This window comes from Lotus japonicus, chromosome 4, assembly GCF_012489685.1.
Source record: "Lotus japonicus ecotype B-129 chromosome 4, LjGifu_v1.2".
Taxonomy (NCBI): Eukaryota; Viridiplantae; Streptophyta; class Magnoliopsida; order Fabales; family Fabaceae; genus Lotus; species Lotus japonicus.
In genome coordinates this window covers 77557992-77582323 of record NC_080044.1, presented here as the reverse complement: position 1 = coordinate 77582323, position 24332 = coordinate 77557992, and the positions used below count along the sequence as shown (strand labels likewise).

At 36.3% G+C, this 24332-nt stretch overlaps 4 protein-coding genes across 5 annotated transcripts; 2 read left to right on the top strand and 2 right to left on the bottom strand.

Annotated features, from left to right (window-relative positions):
• Positions 1–5961: 5961 nt before the first annotated feature.
• Positions 5962–9158, top strand: LOC130714946 (uncharacterized). Of its 2 annotated transcripts, none has more exons than XM_057564931.1 (3): positions 5962–6422; positions 6999–7750; positions 8272–8543. In XM_057564931.1, the coding sequence occupies exons 1-3, from the start codon at positions 6135–6137 to the stop codon at positions 8390–8392; spliced, it is 1161 nt and encodes a 386-aa protein (XP_057420914.1). In that variant the 5' UTR covers positions 5962–6134; the 3' UTR covers positions 8393–8543. The 2 variants fall into 2 exon arrangements, with proteins under 2 accessions (XP_057420914.1, XP_057420913.1); XM_057564930.1 differs by having other exon boundaries at positions 5971–6422; positions 8258–9158.
• A 624-nt stretch (positions 9159–9782) lies between these two features.
• Positions 9783–14643, bottom strand: LOC130711403 (uncharacterized). The gene is made up of 4 exons (XM_057560996.1): positions 14268–14643; positions 12606–13661; positions 10956–11826; positions 9783–10085 (listed from the first exon to the last, which is right to left on the bottom strand). The coding sequence occupies exons 2-4, from the start codon at positions 13572–13574 to the stop codon at positions 10039–10041; spliced, it is 1887 nt and encodes a 628-aa protein (XP_057416979.1). The 5' UTR covers positions 13575–13661; positions 14268–14643; the 3' UTR covers positions 9783–10038.
• A 2440-nt stretch (positions 14644–17083) lies between these two features.
• LOC130709989 (uncharacterized) lies at positions 17084–18432 on the bottom strand. The gene has a single exon (XM_057559142.1). The coding sequence runs from the start codon at positions 18343–18345 to the stop codon at positions 17221–17223; it is 1125 nt and encodes a 374-aa protein (XP_057415125.1). The 5' UTR covers positions 18346–18432; the 3' UTR covers positions 17084–17220.
• A 2912-nt stretch (positions 18433–21344) lies between these two features.
• Positions 21345–23216, top strand: LOC130714033 (uncharacterized). Its single transcript, XM_057563884.1, has one exon. The coding sequence runs from the start codon at positions 21476–21478 to the stop codon at positions 22952–22954; it is 1479 nt and encodes a 492-aa protein (XP_057419867.1). The 5' UTR covers positions 21345–21475; the 3' UTR covers positions 22955–23216.
• Positions 23217–24332: the final 1116 nt, after the last annotated feature.

Genomic DNA, 24332 nt, shown 5'->3' with positions numbered 1-24332 from the left:
AGTGGTCAGACCAGTGATCCATTTACCCAGTCCCCTGTCCGATTCGATCACAGAGTAGAGTTTAATAACACATTAGATCGAACCACCAAGCATTTTCTGTAGCTATAAATAGCTATTAGTGCATTAAGTGTAATTGGTCATTTGTAAATAAAGTTTTTCATTTCATCTTTCTCTTTCTAAGTTTTGTTACTTTCCTCTCAACTCTGTGTTCGGGCTCTAACACCCACATCACAACTACACACACCTTCATCCATTCCAGCTTCAACCAAAATGGGTTACTCTAAAGAGTTGATGCAAGATTTGTATCTGTATGCAATTGTAATGCAATTCTTCCTCGCTCCCATTCATGATTTCTTTGTGAGGAACACTCACAGGTTCATGAGATTCATTTCCCCATACATTACCGTCAAATTTCTTGAACATACAAGCTCAAACTTTTATTCCAAGAGTGAGGTTTACATTGCAATACAAACCTACCTCACTGAACATGCTAACATACAAGGCATGAAACTAAGATGTGAGAAGAAACGAGGGAGTTCGACAACTTTGACCATCGCGGTCGATGACCATGAGGAGATTATAGAAAAGTTGTGGTGGTCATTAGACAAGAATGGAGTTGGCATTTCAGAAGCAAGATCATTCTCCCTTCATCAACGCATAATGGAGAATCAGTGTTACACTCTCACTTTCCACAGCCACCACAGGTCCCTCATGATCGACACGTAGACCAACGTCATGGAGGAGGCGAAGTAGATCGAGACGAAGAGCCGGGAGTTGCATTTGTACACCACAAAGAAAGTGAATGGTACAATCAGACGGACTTCAAGCACCCAACGAGCTTTGATACTATGGTACAATCAGAAAAGGCAAATAACATGTAACTTGTCATTTTTGTTAACATGTTGTGTGTTGTTTCATGTCAAATCAATTGCACATTAGTTTTTTACCAAATGTTAGTTAGTTTTCTTGGAATTTTTTAATATAGAATGAGTTAAGTAATGCAAAGTCTTCTTGTCCTATCTTTGAGGACAAATTAAAGGATATGAATACCAAGCTTTAGTTAGCATGAATTGGAAACTGGATTATATACAAGTTGTTTCATGTTGATATATCAATTGTTAGCTTATGATGTAACAAGACCTTAATTATTGAATTATGTTTTAAACTTGTTTATACGTTTTTTTTGTGATTAAAGCGTAAAATCGATGTTGTTTAAAACTTATTTCAATTATTTGTGAGTTGTGACATATTGTTGTTGTAAAACATTCCTGGTTACTTTTGTGTGTATGGTATTTGTAACATTTTGCTATGGTATTATGAATTTTTTTAATTTTTTTTTAGTGTCAACCAAGTCAAACGATTCAACCAGTGACCTTGTGCCCTGACCGATTCGATCACCGAGTCGAGTTTAATAACACTGGTTCGAACACCCAAGCATTTTCTGTAGCTATAAATAGCTATTAGTGCATTAAGTGTAATTGATCTATTAAGTTTTGTTACTTTCCTCTCAACTCTGTGTTCGCGCTCTAACACCCACATCACAACTACACACACCTTCATCCATGCGAGCTTCAACCAAAATGGGTTACTTCAAAGAGTTGATGCAGGATTTGTATCTGTATGCAATTGTAATGCAATTCTTCCCCCCTCCTATTCATGATTTCTTTGTGAGGAACACTCACAGGTTCATGAGATTCATTTCCCCATACATTACCATCAAATTCCTTGAACATACAAGATCAAACTTTTATGCCAAGAGTGAGGTTTACCTTGCAATTCAAACCCACCTCACCGAACATGCTAACAGACAAGGCATGAAACTAAGATGTGAGAAGAAACGAGGGAGTTCGGCACCATTGACCATCGCGGTCGATGACCATGAGGAGATTACAGAAAAGTCGTGGTGGTCATTAGACAAGAATGAAGTTTGAATTTCAGAAGCAAGGTCATTCTCCCTTCATAATAAATGCATAATGGAGAACCGGTGTTACACTCTCACTTCCCACAACCACCACAGGTCCCTCATGATCGACACGTACCTGACCCACGTCATGGAGGAGGCGAAGGAGATCGAGACGAAGAGCCGGGAGCTGCATCTGTACACCACAAAGAAAGTGAATGGTACAATCAGACAGACTTCAAGCACCCAACGAGCTTTGATACTATGGTACAATCAGAAAGGGCAAATAACATGTAATTTGTCATATTTGTTAACATGTTGTGTGTTGTTACATGTCAAATCAAATGCACATTAGTTTTTAACCAAATGTTAGTTAGTTTTCTTAAATTTTTTTAACATAGAATGAGTTAAGTAATGCAAAGTCTTCTTGTCCTTTCTTTTAGGACAAATTAAAGGATATGAATACAAAGCTTTGGTTGTAAAAAATTGACAAATTAATAATTTTTTTAGTTAACCTGAACTGGAAAAACTGGATTATATACAAGTTGTTTCAAGTGGATATATCATTTGTTAGCTTATGATGTAACAAGACCTTAATTATTGAATTATGTTTTAAACTTGTTTATACGTTTTTTTGTGATTAAAATGTAAAATCGATGTTGTTTAAAACTTATTTCAATTATTTGTGAGTTGTGACATTTTGTTGTGGTAAAACATTCCTGGTTACTTTTGTGTGTATGGTATTTGTAACAATTTGTTATGGTATTATAAATTTTTAAATTTTTTTTAGTGTCAACCGAGTCAAACGATTCAACCAGTGACCCAATGGTCAGACCAGTGATCCAGTGCCCTGAACGATTCGATCACCGAGTCGGGTTTAATAACACTGGTTCGAACACCCAAGCATTTTCTGTAGCTATAAATAGCTATTAGTGCATTAAATGTAATTGATCTATTGTTAATAAAGTTTTTCATTCCCTCTTTCTCTCTAAATTTTGTTACTTTCCTTGAAATTTGTTATTTTATTTGATACATAAATCAATACTTTAATTATAAAAAATTTAAGATACTAAGAATGAAATAATAATCATAATAAAGATGTAGATATTTGAAAAAATATAAATTCACACACTCAATTGTTCGTGCTCTAACACCCACATCACAACTACACACCTTCATCCATGCGAGCTTCAACCAAAATGGGTTACTTCAAAGAGTTGATGTAAGATTTGTATCTGTATGCAATTGTAATGCAATTCTTCCCCGATTTCTTTGTGAGGAACATTCACAGGTTCATGAGATTCATTTCCCCATACATTACCATCAAGTTTCCTGAATATACAAGCTCAAACTTTTATGCCAAGAGTGAGGCTTACCTTGCAATTCAAACCTACCTCACCGAACATGCTAACAGACAAGGCATGAAACTAAGATGTGAGAATAAACGAGGGAGTTCGACACCATTGACCATCGCGGTCGATGACATCAGACAAGAATGAAGTTGGCATTTCAGAAGCATGTTCATTCTCCCTTCATCAACGCAAAATGGAGAACCGGTGCTACACTCTCTCTGTATGCCATTGTCATGTAGTTTTCCCCAACTCATATTCATGATTTTCTTGTGAGGAACACTGACAAGTTCATGAGATTCACTTCCCCAAACACTGCTTTTATATATATATATATATATATATATATATATATATATATATATATATATATAAATGTGTGTGTGCGCGTGCATGCTGTGTACATGTCGCGTGTAGATAGATAGATAGATATATTGACATTTTCAAACACTGTAAAAAAGTGTTTGTCACGTGTCATGTCGTATAATAGTATCCGACACATAAACACTCCATATCTCAGAGATGTATGTGATTCATAGTTACAAAATGAGCCAATTTGTGTTGGTTTTTCTTTTTAATATTGAAACCTCTATTTATCATTTAATAATATTATTATTTCTTATCAATTTAAATATTTCTTGTCAATAGGTGCAGGCATTCCTCTGGTGGAGCAGAAGTACTACTGATGATAGTATATCACAAAAAATCACATTTATTCATTTTAGTATTTTAGTCCTTTAATGAGTTGGGTTAGTTTTAGATCATAGAAGACCATATAATTGCAAGTGTGACTTACACTGTGTTTGTTTAGGGTCATTTTGCCAGGAAAATGGAAGATGGGCTGGAAATTAGATGGAAAACACTATTTGAATGTGTTTGGATAATACATGAGAAGGGAAAAGGACATGAAAATTGATAGCGTACAGTACAATGACAGTTTTCTTGGTAAATATGGACGGAAAACATGGAAGAGGTGAGATTTCACTTGAAAACACTATAATACCCCATAATACGAGAACATTTTTTCTTATTGTATTTACGAGAAATAGAATTCTACATTGAATTTGTGGATTCTGGTATTTCGTATGCTTAAAAATCTAATTGAATAATAATAATAATAATAATAATAATAATAATAATAATAATAATAATAATAATTATAATTCAAGTTTTTCCATGTCCTATAATATTTAAGATTTTATCAAAAAACTTACTTGAAAGATATAATTTTAAAAGTAAAATAAAAACTATAATATATTATTATAAATATTCTAAACTAAATTTAAAATATAATTTCGAAAATACTTTATATTTGAAGTGTAGTTAAAAATGATATATGAATTATTTTGAAAAACTTATGAGAGGGACAAAATAGTAATTGTATTCCATACTTATTTTTATTATTATTACTTTTCCTTTCATTTTTCCCTCTTTTTTACTCAATCCAAACAACATCAAAATTACCTCATTTTCCATTTATCTTCTTTCCGATCATATTATTTCCTCTTATATTCCTTCATTTCATTTTCCCTTCTACATCCATACAGAACATTATAGTAAATGTGTTATCCTTTCAGTGTTATAAACATTTGTTATACCTTAATTCTAATTTATATGATGAAAGTACATGATTAAAATGAATTCAAGGTTGTACCGGATTCAGATCCGTTTCCGAACAAAATCTAAAGATATGTTTAGGATTGGGCTCGGTTCTAGTTTAGGCCCATTTAGTTTAAGTATTGCTTGATGGTACAAGATATTCATGAATTCGACCAAAAAAAATATTCATGAACAACACACGATTAAGCTAAACTGCTATTCTATTTTGTAATAATTATTGACAAAAAAACTACAATAATAATTTAAGTAAAACAACAAAACCATCATCCAACGGCGTGACAAATATGCACTGTTAAGTGATGGTTTTACTCCTTGGTGTGGTACACCGTTAAATGAGGATTTTATTAGTTTTTATTATTTAATTTTTAAAAAGTAGCATATAAGTTTAGCTTAGTCGTGCACGTGGTGTGTATGAATATCTCGTGTCATTTAACTTTTTTTTATTTAAACCCTAAAGAATTTGCTAACATCAAATATATTTTCAGTTTGACAAAAAAAATTATGTTTTGGTTAAAGGTCGAATGACATGTTAAAAATTGAGCACAGTTTAAAAAGAATAAAGTAAAAAAAATTCTTCCACTCAATATGCAATTGAATTCTCTGTTAAATTTTGGGGTTTAGGGGTTTCCGAATAACATTTACAGTTTTTAATTGTTTCATGTGTCAGCTGGGTCTACTATCTGTGAGCATGTATGTTCTTAAGTGTTGCCGATGTGTTTTTCTTCGTAGTGTGGGGAAAATATTTTTTGTGGGTCCATGTGCTTTTCTCTCTTCCTCTTATTTTCCCGTGTGATTCAAATGAAACAATTATGTTGACACTTTGAATCCACTTTGATGAATATGAAGAGAAGATATATAAATTAGTAATATAATAAGTGATATATTAGAAAATGTAGAGACATATTATGAAGAAAAATTAGTAGAAATAAAATTGAACAAAAAGTCAGGTGTGAATGTATGAACACTCGATCCAAACACATGGAAAACCCCTGCTTTTCTCTTGACTTCCTTCCACTCGTCTTTCTTCCTTCCAAATTCCTTACCTACAAACAATGCATTCAAGTTTAAGTTTGCACATATTTTTAATCAAATATCAAAATTGCAAATGTGACTGTACTCTGTCCCACCAATCCAAGTCAGTCAACTCCAAGTTTAGCTTCTCACTGTTTCCATGCTTCTCTCCAAAGACCCTGCAACTTCCTAATGTTTGATGGGTGAAAACTGATAAACTCTGAACACTTGGTTGTTCATTGAAAACGAAGAAGATGAAGCAAGAGACAGTGACACTGGTTCTGGTGAATCTAGCAAGCATTATGCAGAGAGCTGATGAGTCACTGCTACCAGGAGTTTACAAAGAGGTTGGTGCTGCTCTCAACGCTGATCCCTCTGCCTTAGGTTCACTCACTCTGTTTCGATCTCTGGTTCAGTCTCTTTGTTATCCACTTGCTGCATACTTCGCCACCCGACACAACCGTGCACATGTCATTGCTCTTGGTGCTTTTCTCTGGGCAGCTGCAACATTCCTCGTTGGCATCTCCTCCACCTTCTTACAGGTCCTTTTGTTTCTAAGCTTGTTTTGCTGCGCATTTTGTTTTGGTTATAGACTTATAGATCTGTAGGTGTTTAACCACATAGAACTTTTGTTTTTTCGTTTTTCATTTTCTGGCGGTTCTGAATGTTCTGAGTTGACTTATCAAATTCACTTTGGAAGTTACTCTTTACTCAGATCACCAATGAGATCAGCAATGAGGTTGAAGTTTAGCAGCCAAGATCTTTATCAAACATGTTCATCAGAAATCATGATTTTTTATACTGTTCCATTGCTTAAATATACCACTTTTGTTAGTTTTTATTGTAAATATCCTCTAGCGATCCATCATAATTTTAAATGGAATCACACCAAAATTATTTGCATGATAAATGGTAATTGCTCTCTCCAAAACTCTGGGATTATACTTAGTGACAAGCACATAGCCTAGGTCTCAGTAGTATTATTGTAAGAGTGGAGATGTCTTAACCATGTTACCTTAGTCTTTTTATAGGATTAAGGGCACTTAGACTCAGTAACAATTTTGCATTACTATGATCAACCCATGTTATCTAACTTGTTGCATAATTTGGATGATCAGGTGGCAATTTCAAGAGGCTTAAATGGGATTGGACTTGCCATTGTTATTCCAGCAATCCAGTCCTTGGTTGCTGACTCCACCATTGATAGCAATCGCGGCACGGCTTTTGGGTGGCTGCAACTTACAGGAAACATGGGAAGCATCATTGGGGGTCTCTTCTCTGTACTCATAGCCTCAACATCATTTGCTGGTATAGCTGGTTGGAGAATAGCATTTCATCTGGTTGCATTAATCAGTATTGTAGTTGGTATTTTGGTACGCCTCTTTGCTAATGATCCAAATTTCTCAAAAAGCAATGAAAAAGCTGCACAACAAGCTCCAAACAAGTCCTTTTATTCTGAAATGAAAGGTCTAGTGAAAGAAGCAAAATCAGTAATTGGAATTCCAACATTTCAGATCATTGTGGCTCAGGGAGTGTTTGGATCATTCCCCTGGTCAGGCTTGTCATTTGCCACTCTTTGGTTAGAGTTAAAAGGCTTTTCCCATGTCACAACAGCAGTCCTTTGGACACTGTTTATAGTTTCTGCTTCATTTGGAGCTTTGTTTGGAGGATGGATGGGTGATTTTTTATCCCTAAGGTTACCAAACACTGGAAGAATAATGCTGTCACAAATAAGTGCTGGTTCAGCCATTCCTTTAGCTGCAATTTTGTTGTTGGCATTGCCTGATGATCCATCCACAGCCTTCTTGCATGGTCTGGCTTTCGTCATCTTTGGATTCTGTACAGCTTGGAATGCTCCAGCAACTAACAAGTATGTGTATATATGATATGACTCCAAAACTCTCATTTTTTCTACTCAGAATTGCAAGATTTAGGCCCAGTTTGGAAGAGCTTATTTGAGCTTATCTGACAGCATAAGCTCTTATGCCAGTGTTTGGGAGAGCTTATGCAAACAGCTTATGATCTGCCATAAGCTATTTTCAGCTTATTTTCATAAGCTACTCAGGATAGCTTATGAAAAACAGCTTATGCTTATACACAGCTTATTTTTAATTTATTTCAATAAATTTTTAAAAATAGCTTATGAATAAGCGCTTATGTCATAAGCGCTTATGTCATAAGCGCTTATGACCATAAGCGCTTAATTAAGCTGTTTATCCAAACGGGGCCTTATTAAGCTTTAGCAATATGACAGCAACTAAAGCCTTATCCCACTAAGTGAGGTCGGCTAAATTGATCACTTGATCATATGATATTGTTTTTAGTTTTCTTTGGTTCACTTTGTTTAGTTTTCTTTGAACTTTAACAGTGTAGACAGTCCAATATTTGCAGAAATAGTCCCAGTGAAGTCCCGAACTGCAATATATGCTTTGGATCAATCTTTCGAGTCTATCTTGGGGTCCTTTGCTCCTCCTATTGTGGGACTTTTGGCTCAGCATGTGTATGGTTTTAGACCAATCCCAAAAGGATCCTCAAATTCTGTTGAGATTGAAACAGATAGGGAAAATGCTGCATCACTTGCCAAGGCACTTTATAGTGCATTTATAATCCCCATGATACTATGTGTCTCCATCTACTCAATCCTTTACTGCACATACCCAAGGGACAGGGAGAGAGCAAAAATGGTTGCACTAGTGGATTCAGAAATGCAGCAGATGGAGGTGGAAGATGACACAAAAGAAGAATATTGTGAAATTCCTGTTTTCCAGTCAAATGGGCTGAATGGTAAGGAAAGTAGCGAGATTGACATTGATTATCCAAGGGAGAAGAGCATAGACTTAGATGATGATGATGATGAGAAAGTTTTGCTGCCCCCGTAGTTCACTTTTTTCAGCAGTTCATTTATGGAAAAAAGTGGAGGTTTATCAACTTGCTCATTTGATCAAGTTTTAGAAGGCTTGGAAATTGTTATAGCTTTTTTCTTCCGGTAACACAATTACACCAGTAAGAGTAGAGTTCATCTGTTACACGACTAGGGAAAAATCATTCATTCTTTAAATGTGAACAGATTTTCATATTCAATCATCCTTGATGTCTCAAAATATGTTCCACGACTGAGATTTATTTTTATTTGGTTTGTGGAAGAGAAACAAAAGGAGGGGGAGTGAGGGGGAAAGTGTACTAAAGGAGTTTATACTTTGTAATGATTTGCATTTGTTTATGGGATAAGAGAACAGAACTGCAACAAATGGAGTTAAGAGTGAAGTTTGTGCTTCCAATTATGCATGCACATAGAAAGAAAATTCTGCTCTAGGGAGATTTGTGACATTAGTTAAGTTTGTAAGCTATTTTTGATAGGATTGGAGAAAATTAGAATATTTTTCAACGCTCAATGTAAATCACTTTTATGTTCTGATTGAATAAACAAAAACTTGTTAGTAGCAGTAATCATACGCATTTACACTTTGTGTTTGGATTAGCATTAGCGAATTACTCTAGACATAATTAATTCTACTAAAATTATGAATGATAACCACTAGTTAAAATAATGTGATTCGTGTTCTAGATATCTTTATGAAAAAAGTGATTTTTGTAGTCCTAAAATCTCAGAAGTAATTATGTTCAACGCAGAAGCAACTATTTGTTGTGTTAGTGGATCTAATATTTCAACCATGAAATCAATTTTACCGGTACAGTTGAACTGGTTAGAATTGATTTTAAACAAGTAAAATCGATTCTAAAGAAATGAAAAATAATGAATACAAAAAAAAAGAACAGGCAAACTACAATCAGAATAATAAGGAAAAATAACGCACTCAGGAATCTTGCTCACAAAAGGTTTATATACACAAACCTCCAAGAGGGAGGGGGGGGGGGGGGGGGGGGCGGGGGAACAAAAAAAATGCTTCACAAACTCCAAATGCTATGTAGTTCTCCAAACTTGAAAACTTCATTTTTTCCACTTGACAAGAAAAATGGGAGAACAAAACAAACATGAAATATGGAAAACTTTATATAAATTAATTCTGAACCTCAAATAACCAGAAACTGTCATCATTTTCAACCCTCCACTTACACTGGAGCGACTTAGCATTTTTCCTTCTAAACCCTCAAATTATGCATAGTTGGAACAGTAACAGAAGCCAAAAGCTGCTTATCTCATGGTTCTTCTTCCGCAAGCTGCACATTGTATCCATGCTTCAATTCTGGAGGAAATTAAAGTTTCAAAACCGAAGCATTAAACCATGTACCAAATAAAGGATATAATACTGCAGTTTGCATCTTAAGGGATATAATACATGCATATTTTTACTTCTATTCCTTCTTTTTCGTTGATATATATTGGAGAGAATTTGGGTACAACATTTTCTCTCAAATTCACTGGATTTGCATAAGTTCAAATCAGATGGTCTAATGTCATAAAGGGCTAGCTGAAAGTGGAGTGCAGTAAGCAATTCATTTAAGGACTTAATTACATCAATTTGTCCACTATCATAATTAAAACTAGAAATCCAGCGTAATGTGACCTATTCATTCTAAGAAATGTAAACTAAAGCCAGAGAGATACAGATCAAGGTATGCACCGACTGGACATAAGTCTTGAATTCTTGACCAAATATATTATATATATCTAATCTTAGCAAACTGAAATGATAAGAATTGTTCACCATTGCTGTATAACCTGATAGAAAATCAGTTTTCAGTGTTCCGTTAGGTTGGGACAAGATCATCTACAGAGAATTTGGATATCTATATCATAAGTTGATATGAATCATTTAAGTTGGTAAAATAAAACTGTCATTTCAAAAACAAAGAAAATGACTGGTTAGTAAGATTCATGTTATTCTATAATTTTGCACACAGAACATCAAATAGTGATGAGACCTTGTATCTTACTTTCCAAATATTTCATTGCCTTTCCTTTTTATTTCAAATATGCAAATGCTTCAGCATATTAGCCAACCAATCCCCACACACCAAACAAAAATGAATAATTACAAACATGAAGAGGGACCACAAAATAATGGAGATTGTTGATAAAAGCATCTCAATAGGAAACTATTTGACAAAAATACCTTTTATTGAAGGTTTGTCATAATCTTTCCTCTCATCATCATTATTCCAATCACCATCATCATCATCATCACCCATATCATCTCTTCCATCATTACCTATATCACTTTCACTAGCTGTCTCCCATTCAGAATCATCAGTCTCTGGGCCATATATATCACCACCATCCCCCTGATTATGGACACCACCATGCTTGATAGCTGCATCTCGAAATAACCATGCAGCACGCATCTGTTTCTTAACTAATCGCTCAGCATAATCCGGAACTTTATTTTGCCTCAGTGAGAGATCAGGATCATTTGATTGCGAGCACTCATTTATAAATAGAATAGCATCTAATAAACTCTCTTTCGCTAACCCAAGCATGTCATAAGCCTGTGCTCGTCTCCAGAGGCTTTTGGCATGACGATTGACAGGTTTATGTAGGCACAGTGCACGAGTAGCATCACTTATAGCAGCCAAAGGTTGTTGCAGCAAAAGATGGCATTGAGCACGATTACTATATAGAACAACTCTCTCCTTCCTGGATCTCATTGGACACAATGCCAATGCTTCAGAGTACTTTGATGCAGCCCCAGCAATATTTCCAGATGAGAACAGGGAATTTCCTTCAAGCTTGACTACCAGTGCAGCAGCCTGCTTAATGTGCAGATCTTCCTTGGGCATATTCTTTTCCCATTTTAATCTCTGCTTTGAATTTAATATATCCTCCACCTGTTCTTTAGTGCGACTATTGATTGAGCTTCTTCCTGACCCTTGCGACTGGATGCAATCTTGAAGAACATTAACAATGGAATCGCCAAGCTTTTTATGATCACCCAGAGTAGTAATCTCAGCAAGATCAATTAATGCAGGCACAACTTTATCAACCACCTACATAATATATGCCAAGTCCTTAAATCAAACACAAATCAATTTGCAATATCCAATTGATGTAAACTTGAGTCGTAATCCCTAGCAATTGGTGTTTGTAAAAATGAAATCATTGGGCCTATGAGGAAAAATGAAAATAAATAATCCTGTGGATAAAAGTACTATTATATCATGTTTAAAATTTCATCAGTGTCTTCACAGGGGTTAGGCACCTTCCATTGAAGACAATGACGAAGGGAATAGATAACTAGGATTAAGCAGCCTAGACAAAACCATAAGCTGATTATTTCCCTACAGCAATGTATTTGGATGCCCAATTGAAAATGCCATACAAAACAAAATACTTTGCCAAAATCTTTATTTATTTCCTTCTCCTTAGCACTACCATTCTAGTGTTTGGAAATCATCCATCAGTGTATTTCCCCCCTCATACCTCACCTCTCAATGAAATTTACAGTTGAAATTTTAGGAATCAGGAAATAAAGAGGTAGAAACAAGTCGCAGGGAGTGTGATAGATCTCAAAGTGAAGGTCCATGCCTAATCAAAGTCCTTCAGATTAAGCATAAAAACCTTTCTATTTCATTTTTAATTTAATCCAATTAAGTTAACTTTAAATTTTTAATGCATTGGAAATAAATTTCATTAACATGCTACTCCGAGTATTCTTTCCCAGACAATCAGTAGCTTTATAAGTTTTCATCAGTGCAAGTGAGCTCAATGGATGAGGCTAAGCGAAATAACAGAACCAGGTGCTAATGCAAAGCTGTGAAAGTTTTACCTTGTGACATATGTTGGGATCTTGAAGCAAACATAGAAGACAATCAATAGCCATATACTGCCAATCATCTGTAGACCGAGCAATATTACATAATGCTTCAATAATACCAGGGCAACTGGCCACTGGTCCCCTTCCAAGCTTTTGATGACAAATTGTTCTTAATAAACCAATGCCAGCTGGTGAATTTTCATTAACAAGTCCACCCCACATGCCAGGTAGTTTGTTCAGAAATTCAGGTTTGCATATCGTAGGAAGAAATTCAGGTTTAAAAGCAAAGCAATTGATGAGCTGAAGGGACCAACATTGTAACTGACTAGCCCATTCCTCAGCCTTCCTGGACTCCATTTCAACACCACCCATACCGCGTGTAAGCAGATCACAGTGATAACTTAACCTTCTATCAACATATTGGTAAAAGTGTGAATAAACTATTTCCAGGGAACTCATTGCTAATTGCATGGAGAGTTCAAGAATTTCACCATGACTTGCTACAGAAGGAAAAGTGCTGGGATATGTAGCTAAATGTCCCAAAGCTCTAACTGCAACCCTCTGCTCCACCCAGGTTAATCTACCTCTTAACAGCTCAACCAGAGGAGGAATAACCCCAGCATGAACAGAACTCTCTGCAAATTCTTCCATATTCATTGTGTAGGAACCAATGATATGAGCTGCATAATAAGGGATGTAGATATTTTGGTCATGCGAAAGCCAGCGACGATTTTTCAGTCCTTTCCATATTAGGGCAGACATGCATTCAAATATTCCTAGCTCTATGAATTCAGGGTCATTTGGATGCGCCATTGCCGTGTTCCAAAGGCCACTGATAGGGAGAACCTGACCATCATCATCCTGACATGGAAGTTCTCTAAAGAATTTGAGTACACTCGCTCTACGCTTGCTCGGATTCCCCTCCTTCATAACACAAAAGAAGCATCCCGGGTATGGGCAATCTGACGAAACTTTATCCATGCTTTGTAAATGAGAATTATAATCTCATAGATCAACAAGTCAATTTCTCCTCAGATAGCTAGCTAAAGCAAGGAAACCACTTCAAACCTGCAATCAGTATTTGGCAGAACATCAGATAGATACCAACCCAAAATCTAACTTTTATCCATGTCATAAAATACCAAAAAAATTGACAATGACTCTTCCTTAGTTCCCTAAATAACATTAGATTATCAGTGGGAAAAAAAAGAAGCACAAGACATTCTTTTTACAATGATTTAAATATTATAAAACTGCCCAACTTGCTGGGAAATCTTCAAAACGAGTCCAAATTACATCAAGAGATAGCTACATAACATATAAATTACAAGTAAATTTGTATGTTTAATTTTCCAGCTTAAATAGTTAGGGTAAAAAAACAGTACTAGTTGCTGAAACAGAAAACCGCACGAATATTCTCACAATAAAAATTAAAAAGTCAAACAAAGAGGGAATCACATAGGAAGATACAAGAAAAATGCTAGGCTACTAGCTACAAAACCAGTTAGTACGGACAATTTCCACGTCAATTCACACAATCAGAGATATCAATTTTTTTTGCCTTCCAGTGTCTTGCAAAATCGATTCTACAGTAAGCAACATACAACCAGCTTCTCCGGTGGCCAAAATCGATTATAAGAAAAAAAGAAAGAAAGAGGGAGTGTGTTAGATTACCCCCATTGCTCAAAGGTGTTGAATCGCCGAAAAAGCAGAACACACGAGAGTGACGAGTGAGAGTTGAAGTGTGTTGGTGAAGTTCACGAGTGTTGTTCTTCAGCAGCGGTGTCGATCGGTGATGAATGTAGATGGCAGATCCAAGTTCGCTATCACTGATAACAACCTTAGACCATTCCTTATCTGATTCGAACTGTGCCTGAGATGTTTGGTCGATTTTTTTGTCTCTGTGGCTCACGCTTTTCTCACAACATGGATCGTTGTTCCGTTTGATCTAGGTTAAAATCTCAGACAGGGAGAGAGAAAGGGAGAGAAGGAGACAAAAGGTAGTGGGGGAAGACAACGGCATAATGGAGAGTGGAAACAGTGTTTACTAGACTGACTTTACTGCTTCAGTAAACTGTCTGAAACTCAATAATTCATTTTCGGTAATAATTCATTATTCATTTGATTTTGATTTTGATTTTTATGTCTGCGAGGAAATCTAATTTTCTTAAAATAGACCATTCAAAATAAATTAGGATGGGGGAGGGAATAAATCAATAAATAGTAATCTCACCGTTTAATTGTTATGGGTTGGAGTGGCAAAATGGGCTTCAACTGTTGGGCCAGCATGTTTGTCCAATTTTTCTTTGTGGGTAGAATTAAAACTTTTGAATTGAAATTTAAAAAATGTGCTAGCACAAATCAATCCGCATTTTAACGAGCCAATGACGAGTTGAGTTTGACTCGCCCCGCCAACCCACATTGTCACCCTACTTACGAGAACCAAAGGGGTAGGTCGGGTTAGCTCATCAACCCATATTTTTCCACCTTTATTTGCAATTTATATTTTATCTAAATTTTTCATGTTTACATGACATTATCGTTTGTAACTGTTGGTTTATTATTGACTATAAACTTTTGGTGATGATTGTATAACACATCTAGTGATGTTGAGAAGATTATGTGAGTGCGTAGCAAAGAAAATGACATTTACTAATAATTTGGTGAAGATTATCGACATTTACACTTGATAGTTGTTATTGAGGTTACATTTAAAGTTTTTAGTAGTAACTCAATGATAAATATGTTTGATATTATTATTAGTGAGACTTTCTTGTTGAACTCATAGGTAGCGTTTGGTAGACAGGTGAGAAGGGAACGGAACAGGACACATGGGTTCCGTTCAGTGTTTGTCGTGTTTTTAAGATGGAACGGAACGGGACAAAAGGCTCCAGGAACGGGACACTTTGATTCCCTGGAAAAGGGTGGAACGGAAGGGAACGGAACAGAACACTCTCTTTAAAATATTGCAAGTTCAAAAATACCCCTAATTTATATTTGAAATTTTATGTATCGAACCAGTTTAAAATCACTTATAAAACTGAAAGCACTTATTATATTTGTAGTCAAAGTTAAATAAAAATCAATTTTTTCAAAAAAATCACTTAAAATAAAATCAATTATTTTTTTCAAAAGTAAAATCACTTTTTGTAAGCAATGATAAACGAGCCAATTAGAGTGCGTTTGATTCAACTTATTTTGGAAAAATCACTTTTTAATTAAAAAATCACTTTTAAAATCAAAAAATCACTTTTTTAATCAAAAAATCACTTTTAAAATTAAAAAAAATCACTTTTTTAATCAAATATCATTTTTTGTGTTTGTTTCAACTGAAGCTGAAAACAAATTATTTGAAACAGTTACTTTAGCTTATCATGAAAACCTATGATAATAGATGAGAGGAGATAAAAAAGTGATTTTAATTAGAGTAATCAAACATGAATCAACTTAATTAAAATAAAATCAATTATTTTTTCAAAAGTAAAATCTGTTTTTGTAAGCAATGATAAACGAGCCAATTAGAATGCGTTTAATTCAACTTATTTTGGAAAAATCACTTTTGATGTTTATTTCAGCTGAAGCTGAAAACAAATTATTTGAAACAGTTACTTTAGCTTATAATGAAAATTCATGATGATAGATGAGGGGAGATAAAAAAAAAAGTGATTTTAATTAGAGTAGTCGAACACGAATCAACTCATGCTTTTTTCAAAATCTCTTAAAAAAATTATAATTAAAAATCAATATTTTTAATCTAAATAAACGCACTTAAAATAGCTTAAATAGATAATTAGGTTTCTGCTTTTTTCAATAGCATAGTGAAACAACTTAAACAATATATAAGTGATTATTTTAAAGAAATAAATAAGTGATTATTTCATGAAGTAAGCAATAACAAACGGTTTCTATGCAAAATGTTCAATTGAGTTTAATTTGTTTTTCTCAATTAAATATTAAACATGTAGGGTTATATATGTAATTAAAATCATGGTTCTGTTTTATTGACTTGGAGTTACCAAACACAACACATAGAACATTATTGTTCTGTTCTGTCCCGTTCCGTTCTGTTCTGTTTCGTCACCAAACGCTACCATAGCCTTTAAAGATAAGACCATCCACAATGGTTAAACAAAAAATGTTTTGTTTAACCCTTTTCTACCCCACTTTTTCTCTTCCCAACACTCCACATCATCTTCTCTCTCCAATTCAACAAACTTTCAACAATTACCCACTCCAATGGTTTTGTTTAACTCTCAACACCCTACCCCACCACTCACCACTCACCCTACCCCACCACTTTTTTATTTCACATTTTTATTTAATTTTATATTTTTGTTTTTATAATTACATAAAATTACAATTATCGATTTAAATTAAATTAAAACAATAAACACTTAACGATTTTATTTTTTTTAAATATAGACTTTTTTTTTAAAATATAGACTATAATTTTTTTTTTCTTAACTTAAAACGCAAGACAACAAACTAAGCATACAAGAATTTATTTTATTTTCTTAAAATAAAATGCAAGACAACAAACTAAGCACACAATATCTTAAAATGCAAGACAAGGAAAAACTAAGCACACAACACACAAATAACGTAAATAGTACGATACAAATCATCTTCAATCCTGAGACATTCCAAACTTTGCCCAGATGTGCTTCACTAGATCTGCTTGCAGTTCATGATGAACATTTGAATCACGCAACTCGGATCTAGCACGCACATGATTTGCAAAAGCGGGTAAAACCTCGGTCGAGTATGGTTGCTGTGTACTAGATCCACCTTCCCCAGATTGCTCAAAATCGGTCCAACGTTGAGCATATGTATCTCGTTCATCCTCGACAATCATATTATGTAATATGATGCATGACCTCATAATGATACTCAAGTCATCTATGTCCCACAAGCGAGCTGGTTCACGGATGATTTGAAAACGAGCTTGAAGAACTCCAAATGCACGTTCGATGTCCTTCCGACATCCCTCCTGAACTTTTGCAAATAACTTATCGGGTTCACTTTGAGGAAGTCTAATCGTTTTGATGAAAGTTGGATAAGAAGGATAGATACCATCGGCTAGATAGTATGCCATATTATAGGGACGTTGATTCACAACGAAATTCACAGCTGGAGTCTTTCCCTGTTCCACGTCATCAAACACTGGTGACCGATCTAGAACGTTTATGTCGTTCAACGTTCCAGGACATCCAAAAAAGGCATGCCAGATCCATAGGTCATAAGTTGCAACTGCTTCAAGAATAACTGTTGTGGTTCCCTTATCCCCTCTAGTAAATTGACCTTCCCATGCTTTAGGACAATTTTTCCACTCCCAGTGCATGCAGTCAATACTCCCGATCATGCCTGGGAACCCCCGCATGTCATTAGCATGTAATATCCTTTGCAGGTCTTCTTGGGTTGGTGCTCTCAGGTACTGTTGCTCATACAATCGTATGATTCCTTTACAGAATCTACGTAAACACTCCAATGCTGTAGTACCTCCAATTTTGATGTACTCATCGACCGCATCTGCTGCCACACCATATGCTAACATTCGCATTGCTGTGGTACATTTTGCTAAGGGTGATATACCTTGTTTATTGGCTGCATCAACGCGTTGGGTGAAGTAGTTATCACTACTTGAAAGGTCATCAACGATTCGAAGGAAAAGATGCTTTTGCATCCGGTACCGACGACGAAACATTGCATCGTCATATGTAGGCTCATTGGCAAAGTAGTCGCCAATTAGCATCTGGTTTGCCGCTGTATGATCTCTACCGAGATATTTTCTACTACGAGGTGCAGCATCTTCTCGAATTTTTCTTCGACGCTCTCTAAATCGGTTGAGTACATAAGCTTCTTCAATTTGACTATTTTGAATGTATGCTGCAAGATCAAAAGGACACTCAGATGGATCCATTTTTTGTGAAATTTGAAGTAGATTGGAAGAGATTTGGGATATTGATACATCAATGGAGCTATGAGTCCATATAAGTAGGTACATTGAATGGTGGTTGAGTGCCGGATTTGAAATAAGTTATCAACCAGAGTTAATTATCGGAAAAGGACAAGATTCGAATTGAGTGGCACATATTCAAACACAGTTACCCGAGAATCATAAAAGCCAAACACTACTGACCTAACACCACGGGCAAATTATTAAAGCAAACACTACAGACTTGACACCACTGGTGGATTTGAAATAAGTTATCAACCAGAGTTAATTATCGGAAAAGGACAAGATTCGAATTGAGTGGCACATATTCAAACACAGTTACCCGAGAATCATAAAAGCCAAACACTACTGACCTAACACCACGGGCAAATTATTAAAGCAAACACTACAGACTTGACACCACTGGTGGATTTGAAATAAGTTATCAACCAGAGTTAATTATCGGAAAAGGACAAGATTCGAATTGAGTGGCACATATTCAAACACAGTTACCCATACATTAAAGCAAACATTACATAGCTGTCACCACTTGAAAATTATTAAAGCAAACATTAAAGCAAACATTAAAGCAAACACTACAGACTTCACACCACTGACAAGTTTGACCGATTACAGACAAAGACTCGCTTGAAATTAATTTCCAAATAGCTCTTTGGACAACTGCTCTAACAACTCTTTCTTACGGTCACTGAGATGCTCTTCCGAAGTTAGCTTTAGATACATACTAACTTTCTTAGCATTAGTCTTCTCTTTCATCGCATTAGTCTTCTCTTTCATCAATTCGTTAGTCTCTGCTTGCACCAATGCTATCTTTTCCAATTTTTCAAGCTCTTTCTCCTTGAAATGGATATAAGAATCCCACTCTTTGTCCACCACCTCGTCAGCATCTTCTCTAATTTTCTTTTTACTCTTTTTTTTAGCTGCCTCCCTACCCATTGGACGAGGAATTGATCCTATAGAGTTTGAGCCACTTGCATCACTGTCGTGTGATCTCTTAGATCCACTACTTCTCGAGCCACTATTTCCTCCTACCTGACTACAAAAACGTGGTTGATCACGGAGAACGCGCCATTCTTCCATCAAAGTAAATTGACCAATCTTCCCACTTGCGTATAATTCCTGCGCTCTTGCGATAACATCATCCTCCGACCAACCGCTTCGATGCTCACGCTTAGCGCTATCATAAGCGTCAATCCATTTACCCAGTCTTGTGTTCATATAATTCCAACGGTTTCGGCAGGCAACCCAATCGCGCGGAGGATCGAATGAGCAATGCTCATTACAATACTCAGCGATATCTCTCCAAAATGTTTCTCCTTTCTGGTTTCTTCCGACAACACTGTTTGTTCCGCAATTAATCCACCCACTAATTAGCACTAGATTTTGTGGAGTGTTCCATGCGGGTAAATGGGCTTTTTTGCTCTTAGGAGTGATTTCATTGACTTCATTATCAGCTGACCCGCCACCAAGATTGACTTGTGTTGAAAATTCCGGAAATTCCGCTACATCAACACTCGGAACATTTTCAGGAACCACTGGCATATAACCACTAGACTGAGGTGTTTGAGATGAATATCTCACAGATCCATAAGATGGATGAGAGTTTGGAACAATTGATGACTGGTTAAAATTTTGTATGTTTTGAGGAGGTTGGTACGAATATTGATTCGGATCTGGATAATAGTTTGGATTTCGAGGACGTTGGTTGGAGAATTGATGGGGGACTTGATAATAGTTTGGATTTTGAGGACGTTGGTTGAACAATTGATGTGGGACTTGATAATTGGTGGGATTTTGAGGATGTTGGTAAGAAATTTGATTTGGATCTTCATAGTTGTTGTGGTTTTGGTTGTAAAATGGGTTGTTTGAAGAATTCTGGGTGTTGAAATGGGGATTGTTGGGATCCATTTCAATACAAATGCTAATAGATAGATAAATAAGATGGTGAGAGAGATAATAAGAGAGTGAAAAAACTTGGTTTTTTTTTCTGTGTCCAAATCAAACGAACCAAGTCTCTATTTATAGAGAAAAAAAAATCATGAATTTTGGTATAATTTTTTTTTTCAGAAAATATTTTTTTTTATGAAATAATTGAGTTCAAAAGATAAGGAAAAACGAAATCCGGACGGACCAACCAGAAGCAGCCACGTGGCAGGGCATGACAATTTTTCTCTCTCTCCCCTGCAGACAAGGCGCGTCACGCGCCTTGTCTGGGCGTGCAGGCCACGCGCCTGCGGTGGCCACTGGCCTTGCGCCACGTGGCACACCGCAGGCTCCTTTTTTTTGTTGAAAATCTTCAACATTTTCTCCCTCTCTCTCCTCTTTCAACCAACTTCAACAAACCATTAAACCTATTAAACACAATTCAACACAATTCAACAACACTTTCAACCATCCATTGTGGATGGTCTAAGATGAGAATAGTCATTAAATTAAATTGTGAATGAGTACTTAGTAATTCACATAGGTCATTTACAGACCACCTTATTATTAACTTACCCAAAAGTTTCTTTATGGCATGCATAGGAATAGGATCTGACAGGGGAAAAATAAGTAAACAACAATAAATGCAGAATCAGTGAAACCACGTCGGTAGCTAAATGCCGAAAATAAAGTCTCTCTATTTGCCCCCCCTTGTCCCTTCTCACATTGGCAGCACACACTTCAACAGTTCAACTCTAACTCCATTTCTTTCACCTCTCCTCTCTTATCCCATAGCGCAAATTATTATACTATCAAATTAAAATTAAAATTCTTTACTACACTAGTACACTACTTTTCTTTCTCTTTCACAAATCGTATAAAAATAAATGTCGCAGGTGAGTGCGGGCCAAGCTGTATTTATGCACCATTACTATATGGCTCACTAGATCTTCGGAAGACACTCTACTCTCAACCCTCTAGATCTTGAAGGAAGCCACTGTCAATGGCTCACCCCTTCTACTTCTCCTGCTACACCAAGGTACTTGTGTTCTCTCTTCTTCTCTTCCTTTTTCTTTCTCTTTGCTCCACTTCCTACTCCAAACCTCAACTTGTGAGCACTAGAACAAGTACTAGAGTTAGTAGTAGAAGAATATTAGAGGTTGAAGAAGAAGAGCAGCAGGATGAGAAGCCCCTCAAGAAGAAAACCACCACAACCCAATCCACCAAAAACCAAACCAAGCTAATCAAACCCAATACTACTCCTTCTTCCAAAAACCAAACCAAAATCACCAAATCTAGTAACCTCTCCACCAAAAATCAAACCAAAACCATCAAATCCAACAACACCATTTCCTTAAAAAACCAAACCAAATCCAATGCCACTTCCACCAAAACCATCAAATCCAACAACCTTTCACCCAAAAATCAAACCAAACAACTCAAGGTTAGCTCAAAGGAATCTCCCAAAACCACACCCACCGACACTGGACTCAAGAAGAAGCTCAATTCCACCACCTCCGCCTCTACCCCCAAGAGCAAGAAGCTGAACTCCACATCCAAAGCAACAACTCCTGTTTCCACTTCAAGCAAGAAATCACTGGATCTCGTGAAAGCAAGTAACAAAACTACAAAGGCCACCGCCACCGCCACCGCCACCGACAAGCAAACCAAATCCAAAACAACAACTCAACCTCACGACGCCACAAAACAACAGAGCAAGAAACCTGCAAAACAAGCACCACCGGGTTGGTTCATTGATGAAGAAGAAGATGACGATATGGTTTCAATTTCAGAGTTCAGAGATCTTCCAAACAAGTTCCAACGCACTTTAATCCCAGATTTGGAGCGAATCACCACCACCTCCAAAGCCTACCTAACAAAAGCCAACGACGAAATCACAAAAGGATTCAAACCCTACGTCGGCAACAAATATGCACCCACCGTCGCCGCCGTAGCCTCCTGCGCTTTCATCTTGATCCCTCTGCTCTTAGTCTCACTCCTCTGTACCAGAATCAAAGCCTTCTTCTCCCTCCAGAAGATCCTGATCTTCATCCAAGTGTACCTCTCGATCTACTTCACCATTCTCTGCGTGTCTTCGTTGGTCACCGGAATCGAACCGTTGAAGTTTCTGTACTCCGTTTCGCATTCTACCTATCTCTGTCTCCAGGTGCTTCAGACACTGGCTTATGTGTTCTACCTGTTGCTGCTTCTCATGTTCCTCGTACTCGTATTCTCCACGGAGTGTGGGCTGGGCTTGAAGTTTCTGGGCCTGGCCCAGGTGTTTGTGGGCTTTGCTGTTGGGCTTCATTACTATGTGACGGTGTTTCATAGGGTGGTGCTGCGGCAACCACCTAAGACGAGTTGGAAGGTACACGGGATTTATGCTACGTGTTTTCTCCTCATTTGTGTTCTTGCTGGGGCTGATAATAGAAGGAAAAAGGCTTATGTGGAAAATGATGGAGAAGAAGGCAAGAAGAACTAAATACAATTGTTACATGTATTTTTACGATTCTCATTTTCATTTTGATTCAATTTAGAACATAAAGTTAATCATAATTATAGCAGCAAAATAATGCTGTTTTTGTAACTAGAGCACTTCAATGCCTAGTAGTTTGGCTGCAAAGTATCCTTTTTAACTTCAGAAAGGGAAGGATTCAACGAGCTTAAACACTTTTTTTATTGTAAAATATGTTAGCATCTCTTGTAATGAGAAGTGATAAATGTCATGAGGTCCATTAGCACGACTCTCCCTCTAATTATACATGTATTATGATTGTTGGTTTAGTGTAAATCTTCAATTATCGTAGGTATGTGAGAGTTGTTGGGAGTGATTTGCATCTGGAGTACTATCTATGAGGTTTCGGGTGTGTCACGGTATCTATGAGGTTTCGGGTGTGTCACGTTCAGCTGAACTGGCTTCGTGGTGCGTGGCGCACAGAATGGAGCGGAGAATTTGCCAGTTGTGACTAGAGTGTTTTTACACCATTAGGTCGGGGGCTGGCTTTCTAGGAATTGGGCGAGATGCAAGACTTTTTCCTCAGAGTTAGAGCAGAAGTTCTTTACTCATATTAAAGAATAAGATCGCTCATCATACAGCTCACCAACTTTACTTGCCTCTATGAGAGACTCGCTCCGAGCAGGTACGGATTACAATACACGACTCTATGAAGGAAAGGGTTGGTGGGTTAGGAACGTTTTCAATATGATCATTTTTCCTTTTCACTTTCCTTCTTTTTAAAAGTGTATTTTATGGGTGTACACAGTAGAACATACAGTATAGCTAGCTAAATCATGATATGATTTCATGGGTGTGATTAGATCCTTGATTGATAAACTTTGAGGCGGAGACATAAATATGCTTTATAGATAAAAAGAACTTCATCTTATATCACCTTCAAATTTAAAATTATGACTTATGATATGTACATGATACCTTTATAAGTATTTTTATTTACTTACAGAGCTTTTCTCTCAATTGAAAAACCTCCAGCAAACTCAACAAGAAAAATGTTTTTAAAGACAATGTGCATATTGTAACTCCCCTAGATAGTGAAATTGTCATTCGCCTTTACTTTCTAGTTTCTATATTCTCAGCCCACTCACTTTTTTATTTTGTAGCAGTAAAAGAAAACCCTGATAAGATAAAGAAACTGTAAAAAAGCGCATCATTGAAGTGTAATGGCTGAAACATAAACAACCAAAACTCCATTTATATAATATTTTAGTTCTCCATCATTTCATCTCTCGAACCATTCATTCAATTGAGTGTTATAAATTCTATTAGGAACATGCAATTTTTGTTTTTTGTTACAGAAATTTAGGATGTTTGGGTACGAGATCCTCTCATGCTCCACTAGACC